Genomic DNA, 10,859 nt, shown 5'->3' on the forward strand with positions numbered 1-10,859 from the left:
CTCTATCTCATATCATACTAGGAAGGACCAATGGGCTCATGCTCTTCTTCAGAATAATCCACATTCATAATTCAGTTGTTCCATTTTCTGTTTTGTATGAATGTTGGGTTGATTTGTTCACTGCCATTGATAGTTAAAGATAATAAAGGTTTCTGATACACCACTAGCTAAAAATATGACTATAAGAGCTTGAATGAGGGTAACTCTTCTTGGATCTTGAAGACCTTTCACCTCTCATCCGAAAGGCTTCTTCAGTTCTAAACTAGATGGTGGGGGGTATTAGCTTATGAGCAGTGAGGATTGTTACAATCACATGTGTAACTGAACCCCCTGACTAAAAGGCATCATCTCCTATGAATTGATGGCTTGATTGACTCCTCTCTCAAACCATCTGTCTTCTCTGTCCAGAATGTGCACATTACTGTTCTCAAAAGAGTGTCTCTTTTCTTTGAGATGTAGGTGCACCACTGAGTCTTAACCTGAACAGGTGGCTCTCCTATATTGTGCCATACGCTTGCAGAGCTGTTGTTTGGTCTGTCCTATATCGAGGTCTGCACAATCTTCGCTACACTGAATACACAACACCACTCGGTTTTTGTTTGGGTGTTTTGTTCTTTGAGTGAACCAATCGCTGTCTGAAGGTATTCTTGGATTTGAAGTGCACTGGAATGTCATGTTTGGAGAAGATCCTTCTAAGTTTCTCTGAGACTCCTGCCACATATGGAATTACAATATGTTTGCACCTATTCTTCTTAGCTTCCCTCCCAGTGTGGTTTGATCCAGATGTCTTTGCTGATTTGACAAAGGCCCAGCATGTGTATCCACAGGTTTGAAGAGCTTTCTTGGAGTGCTGATGTTTCTTTTGTTTTCCCTCAGCCTTAGAAGGTACACTCTCAGCCTGGCAGTGTAATGTTCTGATGACAGCCAGTTTGTGTTCTAGTGGATGATATGAGTCGAAAAGCCGGTACTGGTCAGTATGTGTGGGTTTCCTGTAAATCTCAGTGTTAAAACTTCCATCCTCGTCAATCTGCACGGCACAGTCCAAAAAAGGAAGCTTGTGGTCTTTTGCATCTGCCCTTTTGAACTTGATGTTGCTGTCCACCAAGTTGATGTGCTCCGTGAAAAAGAGTTTTGATCTTGACCCAGGTGTCGTCCATGTAGCTGAACCAGTGGCTTGGTGCTGTTCTTTTGTATGAGCTTGGTGCTGTGTTTTCCACTTCCTCCATATAAAGGTTAGCCACAAAGAGAGACACTCGAGATCCCATGGTGCTTATTTTCGTGCTTCTGTATGTAGAAACCTTCATTATATTTGAAATAGGTGTTGGAGAAGAAATGGTTCAACAGGACACGGATATGATCACGAGTAAAGTTGGTTCTGTCGTTCAGTGAGTCATCTTGCAGCAGCTGTTTCCTGACAGTCTCTGCTGTTGCTGAAGTAGTGTTCAGTGACACACGACTGTAACCACCCTGTAACCAAGCTGATACTCCCCACCAACTGTTCAGAGCTGATTAAGTCTTTCAGATGAGCGGTGAAACGTCTTAAAGATCCAAGAAGTTCAGTTGCCCTTATTCAGCCTCTTATGATTACCATGACCTGGATGACTGAGAATCTTCATCAACACAACAATATGATTAATAAGTAATTGAGGGAAGGAAGTGACAATTAATCAGACTGGAGTAAAATCGGTTATAAAAACTTAGTGTTGTCGAGATAAAATGCCCTCAACACTGGAGAATGCAACAATTCCTGTATACTGACTGGAAAATCTCAACAGACTGCAATATCACATACAAAACTGAAATCAAAGCACTGTTTTGAGGGCACTGACTATTACAGCAGGAAAGGTTTTTGGCACCATTTCAGTCCAAGCCCTTAATAATGCTGAGTCCTACCCAGGGCTTATCCAATAATTGATTAAATATGTAACTGGTCTGCTGAAATCACAACTGTATTGACAACTAAATCTGACCTGCCTTTTTTTTTTTCCACAATCTGGTTGATGTAAACACAGAAGGCCCTGGTTCACCACTATGACAATGGAAAGCTTTAAGTATACAAATGAAATACTTAATACTAAATATTTAAGTAACAACTTAAATATTTCTAAAGAGTTGCTGCAGCTGCAGACACTAGAAATATGGTGATTGTCATGATCTGATTGGTTTGGAGGTGTTTCAGGCGAGATGAGCAGGTTTCCTTGGTTACCAGGGCGGAGTCTGGTTGCTGCCTGCTGGCCCACCTGTGCCTCATCTACAGTCATTAAGATCCAGACTTCAGGAGCAGCAGGAGCACCAGTCTTAACCTGATCATTTTGACATTTCCCTTGGTAATCAGGCCGCTTTACATTTCCTGTAAAGATTAACCTTTTCCAGACTCTTACCTTTATTCCCTCACTCCAGCGACGTCCTCTCTGAGATCCTGTCGGCTCACCTGATCGCCTCTATCTACCTGCTACTTACCTTCGTCATACTCACCTCTGTGTCCACTTCCACCCAGCCTGCTCACCCGCCGTCTCTCTTGTTACACACTTCCAGCCAGTTGGATTCTGCCTCCCCCTTGCGCAATGTAAGGCTGTTCTCGCTCCGTCAATATCTGGATACTATCTGTTTGGCACACACGATAACCTCTCTTTCTCCATCCAGTATGACTGACATTTAGTCTCCAGCACCATCCTGTGCTCTCCGGTGCTCCAACCCCGGGGGGGGGGGGCAAACTCGACTCGGATGGCAATGACAGTTTTGCATCACGTGCATCTACACAATATAATAGCCCGTTATTACCAAAAATATACTGATATCAGCACAAGAAGGCAATTAAACACAAAAGGCAATTTGGGGGAAATTATCTTTAATAAACATAAATATTCAGCAAACCACCTTACGTTGAATAATGTGGGCGTTCTTCAATCTACCTACCTCTAATTCCAAGATAGTGAAAACAAGGGGGGTGTTCTCTGAAGACAGACTGTTACCTGTGAAACAGGGGTGGTCTACTCAGTTTAATTCCGGTTTGTAACAGCCCTTACCTGGCCCAGCTTCACCTGCAATCAGTCTAACTTGTGCTTCCTCTTTATAAGCAGCTCATCCACATTCACCCCATGCCAGATTGTCTGCTCTGCCTCCAGATAGTGGCTCCCCAGCTATGTTCTTCTGATAGTATTAGAGCCATTCTACATACGAACAAGATGATTAATAATTTAGATTTTGTAATATTTGCATATTAGCAGTTGCAGTTCTGTATCATTTTGTTGAGTGCTTGCTTAATATTGTTAATTACTGCAGTTGTCTCATTGGTTAAAACCGATAACGTGATGTAGTACGTGTATTTTGCTTCATGAAGCTATGTGTAGCCAAATCATATATCGCCGGCACACAAAGCACCAACAATAAATATTTATAGCGGACACACGTAGCGTGATGTGATAAGATATAAGGATTTATCTGAAAGTTCTCACTATCTGAATAAGCCTTATTTAACCTCGTTTTCGGGCACCACCTTCAATCGAAGGAAAAAGACAGAATCTTACGATTCTGGTATGTTAAGTTAGTAATCAATTATTAATTAATAACTAATAAATTCCAGTCTCATATAGTCGCTACTCGTGAATTCTCGTTTTGTTGGACTCACACCTACGTAAAGAACACATACACAAAAATCGGTTGATTTTATATATGTATAAATGAACCATTTATTAAAATGATATGACCAAAGACATGAACCTTAACCTTTTTCGTTGTGGTTGACTTTCAGGGACTGGACCAGTCGCTTTCCTGGCTTCCTTCTGGTAGCTTGAAGACGAACGGGTGGTGTGTCGGAATTCACGCAAACAATGATAAAACTGTCCAAGGGTGGAGTTGGTTTTGGTTGCTGACCAACTCTGATGAGGTGAACTTAAATTCACCAAAGATTGACAAAAAGGTTGACAAGCTTAAGGCTGGCTCCTTTTGGTGATCAAAAATAGGTGAGGATGCTGCAGCAGAGTTTAAAACGTGCTATAGAGAGGAGACAGGATGGCGGACGAACAAAAACGCAAAATGTATCTTTCTACTACCTTCTTCTCTTTCTGTTTTGTTTGGACCTTCTTCTTCCATCTCATCTTCCTCTCCTGCCATTTTCAAAGACTCTCCGCCAGACTCTCATTCCATCAATCTTAAAACTATCTGCTCTTCATCTTCTCTACTGATCTGGACTCTTTTCTGAATTTTCAATATTCTGACTTTTCCTTGCGGTTTCCAGCGTTTGATTCGCCGAGGAGGGGCATGACATAGGCCTACGCTACACTTTCAGCCAATGGTATGCCTGAAACTGTTGTGACGTCTGCCTGGGCGTGTTTTGTAAGGCGACCTGCAAGGAGGGTGCCTCAAAGCAATTCGACTCCTGCATTCCTCCATCTCATAAACATTTGTTCAGAGGATTCTAAAAACACCATAACTTGTTAAGATATAAAGGGTAAAGATATAGCATAAACTTAGGATATAAAGACATAAAAAACTACATAACATAACATAATGGTTATGAGTCTCAAAATTCAGATGGATATCTGTAAAATTATGACATATTACCGAACAATGTTATTTTCCTGTATTAAACATGGAATACAATAAGAACAGCAGGAAAACATTGGTTAATAGTTGCATCATCTCATAAATTTCACATGTCGTATGCAAGTTGTTGACTTAGTTTTTGGGTTTAACTATTCAGTACTACGGACCACTCGGGGCCAATGTGACTCCATAAGCTGGTTAGTCATTTTCCAAAATAATTACTTCTTTCGTATCCTTCCACGTACGATCATGAGAAAGGTATTAAAATGCAGCTTGTGATATCACTGAGAACATGTGAAAGAACTTGTACAAAGATATAAAGCACATTTAATACAGTTTCAAGATTCAGCTAAAAAGTGATTCTGGGTGAGATCCTTTTGAGAGGTCCATGCAGCGGCTGTCTCTGGCTTGAGTCAGAGTCAGGGCAAACTGTCACCATTGTTTACTTTGACCCATATGGGGTCAGAAGGGTCCTGTTCTGGTTTTCTCCAATACTCTCCTGAGAGGGTCCGTTGTTTGTTCAGTTTTGTTAGCACTAAGCTATTAATGCATTTACCTAAATTTATGGCACAGGTCTGTGGAAAGAGGGGATGAGAAACTTCCCCAAAATGCTTTCATGGGAAATGGTTGTTGTAAATTTCTCTTCTTTGATGTAAAAATCCCCCATGTGGTATTTCCACACTGACCATCCCCACAAAAGAATGTTGCAGTCATTTAAAGTCTTAAGTTTGGATTAAATTCCACACTTGAGTTTGCTACAATATGGAAAGCTAAGACTCCCAGAATTAAATTGAAAATCATTCAGGGAACACCTCAGGAAGGAGGATTGAGACTCCTCAACTTTGAAACTTATCACTGGGCAGCACAATGCCGGGCAGTCTGGGTATGGAAAGCAAACTTACAGCAACCCCCCTCTTGGTTACAGATGGAACAACATGATATAAATTCTATGTGTCTTGCCTCAGTTCCATATGTTCCCTCACTCAAACAGCTTCATATGCTGACAATAAACCCATTCATAAAACAAACCTATAAAACATGGTCTGAATTACATAAGACCCAAAGTGATCAACCCTTATATAACCTTACCCCCTTTCATACAAACCCCCTTCTACCTAAAGCTCTAAGAGATGGTATTACCCATGTATGGTTTACAAAGGGCATCAAGACATTTGGGGATTTATACAAAGATGGGGCCTTAGAGCCATTTGAAGATCTTGCAGGCAAATACAGCCTCGACCAGAAGCACTTTTTTCAAATTCCTACAACTTAGGCATTATATTCAATCAAAACAGGGGGGCAGACTCCTACCTATCACATCACAACCCTTGGATAGTGTGTTGAGTAGTAAAAAAGAACTCAAGGAGTTTATATCCCACATATATAATGGTATTAACAGCCTGGTTCAGCCTGACCCAGCAGTGCCGGTGGAGGAAGTTCTCCTGGCTGTGGGAGATCAGGTAGGGCACGCCAACCTGTCCCACACCTCTAGAATGAATAAAGGAGTGGTGGTTTTTGTTAAAGAGGAGAGAATGGTGGCCGATTTGTTGGCGAGCGGTGTGACGGTGAACGCCGTGCCCTCCACACAGGTCACCATCTTCGGTGTTCCCCCGTTCATACCCAATGAGGCACTTGAGCAGGAGCTGCAGTGCTTCGTAAAAATGGCGAGCAGGTTCAAGACAGTGGGTTTAGGCTGCAAGAGCGACAAACTTAGACACGTCCAGTCGTTCCGCAGACAGGTGTTCATGTTCCTCACCTGTCCGTCACAGACGCTGGACGTGTCATTTAAGGTAAGACATGGTGACGGATTGTACATAGTGTATGCTAACACGGGGAACTTGAAATTTTTCGAATGCGGGGATGTGGGGCACAAGCGTGTCGCCTGTCCTCACAGGCCCGCTGAGGGACGCTCTCACACCGACGCGGTGTGGGTCTCTGCCCTTGTGAAACAGTGCAGTAAAGATGACTGCCTAGTTATGGGAGGAGACTGGAACTGCACAACAGATTTCACCCTTGACAGGACCGGGCAGGAGCCCCACTTGCGGTCTGCTGCAGACTTGAGGCAGCTGGGAGCGGAGGTGGGGGTAGTGGACGCGTGGAGGGTCAAACATCCAACCGACAGACAATACACATGGGTGAAGGTGGTGGATGGGGGGGTGAGTGCAGCCAGGTTAGACAGGGTTTACATTTCACAGTCATATAGTAATAGATTATTAAACAGTCACATTTATCCTGTAGGTTCTGCTGATCACCATTTAGTCACTTTAGATTTTCACATCACACAAACACCCAAACACAGCTCACACTGGCACTTCACGACACTGATTTTTGTAGGCTTTCTGGGAAATTTGGAGAGGGAGGAAGGGTGAATTTGAGTCAGTGGTGGGAGGTAGGTAAGGTACATATTAGGGTTTTCTGTCAGCAAACATCAGTCACTCCACAACACAGGTCAGAAGGACCATACAGCACTTAGAGCAGGCCATCAGGGACATGGAGGACAGACTGCACACACACCGCAGTACAGGCACACACACACTGCACCAGAAGAGACGGGAACTCAGTACGTTTTTACAGGAGAGGGTAAAAGGGGCTTTGGTCAGGGCACGTTTCACCACCGGACATGGATGCTCCCACCTCTTTCTTTTTTAACTTGGAGAAATCCGTCTCTCGGAAAAAGCAGATGGTTTGTCTCTGAGGCTTTACTTATAGGACACTGGACAGACAGACGCCAAAGCTACCAGGGGACCTGGGCTGGGGAAGACAGGGACTCAGGGTTTTAGGTGTCTTTCTAGGGACTGAGGAATATGAGAGGAAGAACTGGGAGAGTGTTCTGGAGAAGGTGTGTGCCAGACTAACCAAATGGACAAGGTTGCTCTTTCAGCTCTCCTACAGGGGCCGGGTTCTCATTGCTAATAACTTGGTCGCCTCGGCCCTTTGGCACAAGCTGACTGTCTTACCTCCACCAAGAGGCCTAATTAGAAGACATTCAGAGGAAAATCGTGGACTTTTTCTGATCTGGGCGGCACTGGACCTGGGCTGCTATCCTGTATCTTCCCATGCAGGAAGGGGGACAATGACTTGTGGACATCATGTCTCGTGTTGCAGCACTTTGACTGCAAACCACCCAGAGGTGCTGCTCTACACCATTGGTCTGCCATGGACGGACATTGCCTGTCTCCTGCTGAGGAAAGCTGGACGTATAGGCTATGACAGACACTTGTTCCTGATACAGCCTCAAGCTGTGGATTTAACTGGACTGACTTCCTTCTACTGGTCGGTGCTCCAGGCCTGGCAGATTTTAACCTCTAAAAGGAAGACTGGGACCTCTTTGAAGAGCCACTCTTTGGAAACACCATCATCACCTCTCAGGTCCTGTCTTCTGCCAGCCTGAGAGTTCAACTGAGAGAGGCTGGACTGGTGAAACTTGGCCATCTATTCAAAACATCTGTTCCTCACCTGGCAGACCGGCTGTGCATCAAGTCCACCTGAGTTCTGCTCAGGCTGGTGGAAGAGATCTGTGTTTCCCTGTCAGCAGGCCTCAGGACGTTTGCTGAAAACCGGACTCTATCTGACCAATGGGATGATGAATGTCAGTACGTTTTTCCATCCCTGGCTGTGTCTCCAGCTGTGGGACAATGGCAGCCAGAGGAGAATAACTTGCTGAGTCTAGGAACCTGCCCACGGTATTGTGCCAAACAGAAATCTGTACACCAACTGATAAATTTTGTTTCAGGGACAGCAAAGTTGGCCATTTGGAAGACCAGAAAGAACAGGGTCAGAGGTCAGGGGTCAGAAGACGTGGTAGCGATGGTGACTGCTGATGGCAGCTCGGCTCAAAATAGATTTCAGTTTTTATAAAATGACTGGAAAAACACAGGAGTTTGTAAATATATGTGAAGTGAAGGACGCCCCGTGCTCTGTTAGAGAACACTCTCTGATTCTGAACTTTCAAAAATTTATTTTTTTTGTCTGGTTTTTATTTTTTAGTGTTTTTGTTTTTTAGCTTGGTTTTGAGTTTGTGAAAAATAAGTACTGTAAATAGAAGGATTTTGGAATAAAGGTTGTTTCAAAATCAAAAAATATTTTGGCACATGGCACAGATAAAAACTTTAAAGGGGCAGGAGATTCGGTGCAATCTGTTGGTTTCCTTAGCTAGGATACCGTTTTTGAATTGGCTCTATATGAATTAATTGGATTATTTTGAAATTAATTATTGGATTTCATTGGATTATGATTACAATGAATTGAACTCCAATTGGCTTGAATTGGACGATATGAGTACGTACTATAAGTACCTTGAGATGACATTTGTTGTAATTTGGCGCTATATAAATAACACTGACTTGAATAAAGACTGAGTGGAATTGCCCATTGTGCAACTAATTTTACACAGTGGATGTAAAGCTATTTGTTGTTTGGTAATTGTAAATAAACCCAACCCAAAGGTGCAATTTTAGATTCACTCTTCCTGTCTCTTACACACAAACACAAGACAAAAATGACAAAATGTTGTAGCATGGCAAATATTAAGAGATAATGTTGATAGTATTGTAATCTTGTTCAATTTAGGGCTTTGTTTTTGTGTTACTCAAAAAGTATACAGTAAAAGTACTCATCGTAGTAGTCCATGATGTCCTTAGCTAAGCAGTATAGGTTTCATGAACTACTTATGGAGGAAACAGGTTTCATACCACATCAAAGTTGGACAAAATAGCTTTATTCTTGTTCAGTTTAAGGGACTTTGTCTATGGATTACTCACAAAGTATACAGTAAAAGTATTTAATAGTATTCATGGCAGTAGTCACTCTTAACAAGAGTTAAAAAAAACAAGGAAACTCCAAATCAAACAATGAGAAGTTCAAAATAGTGCAGAAACTGTCTCTGCATTTGTTTGGGGTTTTTTTTTTTGTTTATTTTCAAAAGCTCAGTCTTAAAACGATACAAAGGGTGTCCAAATGTAATAAATTATAACTAATGTATGTTTTTTAAATTGGAGAAAGGGCGAAAAAAACATTTTTAAATCCAAAGTGTTTTAGCGCCTTTTCTACAATTAGTAGAGCTAAAATGAACGATTCCCTTACCAATGACTGTGTCCATTATTCAATTTGTAAAACATTAAAGTGTAGTGCACTCAGTTTACTGTGAGATTATGGTGAGAACGAGAAAATCATCACAGTGGAAAAGTAATGAATTGATTATTAGCACATTATTAATTTCCTACCTACAGTTTGTGGTCCTCACATTTTAGCTGTGAAAGAACAGTTTGAACATCGCTGATCGTGTTCTTCATTGTAATGTGAAAACAATGCAATTCTTTTGCATTAAGGGACTGAAACTGATTGAGAATGGTTGCAGTGAAGATGTGTATATATGATGTGAGGGGAAAAAGTGAGAGCTCTGTATCAGAAATGTGCAAAACAAAATCCTACAATCAGCTGCTAGTTCGCTTTTCATGACCATTTCATTGAATTTATTCAATCTCTATACAGAGCTGACTAAATTGTGCTGTGCTGTCCATGCCCGTTTACCCCACACTATGACCAGACATCAGTAGCCCAAGCAGCAGCTGCAGACATTTCACAACTCATTTTGCACAAAGGGCTGGAAAAAGGAAAACGCGCCCCGTTACTCACCAATATTCCTGAAACTCTCAGACAGAGTTCTCCTCAACTTTTTCATCTTGCCGATTTTCTCCGCTGGCTGGGACGCTGGCATCAGGTCACACATTTCTCTGCTTTCATCGACTTTCGCAGCAGACTGGCTGTGGGTGGAAGTGGAGAAAGAGTCGGGGATGTTCAGTGAGCCCTGCGGGGCTCCTTCAGCCCAGCTGCAGCGCGCTTGGAAACACAGGAAACGGAGCCTCGGTGATTCTCACTCCTCTCATCAACGAGTAAGACCAAATACTTTCTTGCGATTTTCCTCAGAAACACAATTACATCTCCAGAAATGCAGGAAAACTCCACGCTGAAGCTGACACATCCAAGCTGAAGACCGTGCGTAATCCGATGCGCTCTCTTCAGTTAGATCCTTCCAAGCATGAGCTGCAGCACTGACTTCTTTTTCTTCCCTGTGTCCCAGTTGCTTTTAACCTCACCGGAATCTAGATGTAATTTTTGGGATTCTCTCTCCGGTATCGACCCCGAGACCCCGCCCTGGGCGCGGGGATTGGAGGAGTCTGGGAGGACCGGGCTACAATTCGTCCCGGAGGCTGACAGTCAGAGCGCCGGCACCGCCCTGCAATGTGTTGCAGGAGGAGGAATATTTCCATGGGCAGCCAGGTTGTTGAGACGGCAGCTCTTTGGCAGATCAAGTC

The 10,859-nt window shown here is 42.9% G+C and overlaps 1 protein-coding gene across 1 annotated transcript in view; it reads right to left on the reverse strand.

Moving 5' to 3' along the window:
- Positions 1–10,619, reverse strand: part of cdk14 (cyclin dependent kinase 14) — a 228,156-nt gene extending 217,537 nt beyond the window's left edge. The window contains exon 1 of the mRNA XM_072395031.1: positions 10,180–10,619. Coding sequence (XP_072251132.1) covers positions 10,180–10,273 — 94 coding nt within the window. The 5' untranslated portion in view covers positions 10,274–10,619. The remainder of the gene's footprint in view (positions 1–10,179) is intronic.
- Positions 10,620–10,859: the final 240 nt, after the last annotated feature.

The sequence above is a fragment of the Leuresthes tenuis genome, unplaced genomic scaffold (assembly GCF_036924035.1).
Source record: "Leuresthes tenuis unplaced genomic scaffold, fLeuTen1.0.hap1 SCAF_10, whole genome shotgun sequence".
Lineage (NCBI taxonomy): Eukaryota > Metazoa > Chordata > Actinopteri > Atheriniformes > Atherinopsidae > Leuresthes > Leuresthes tenuis.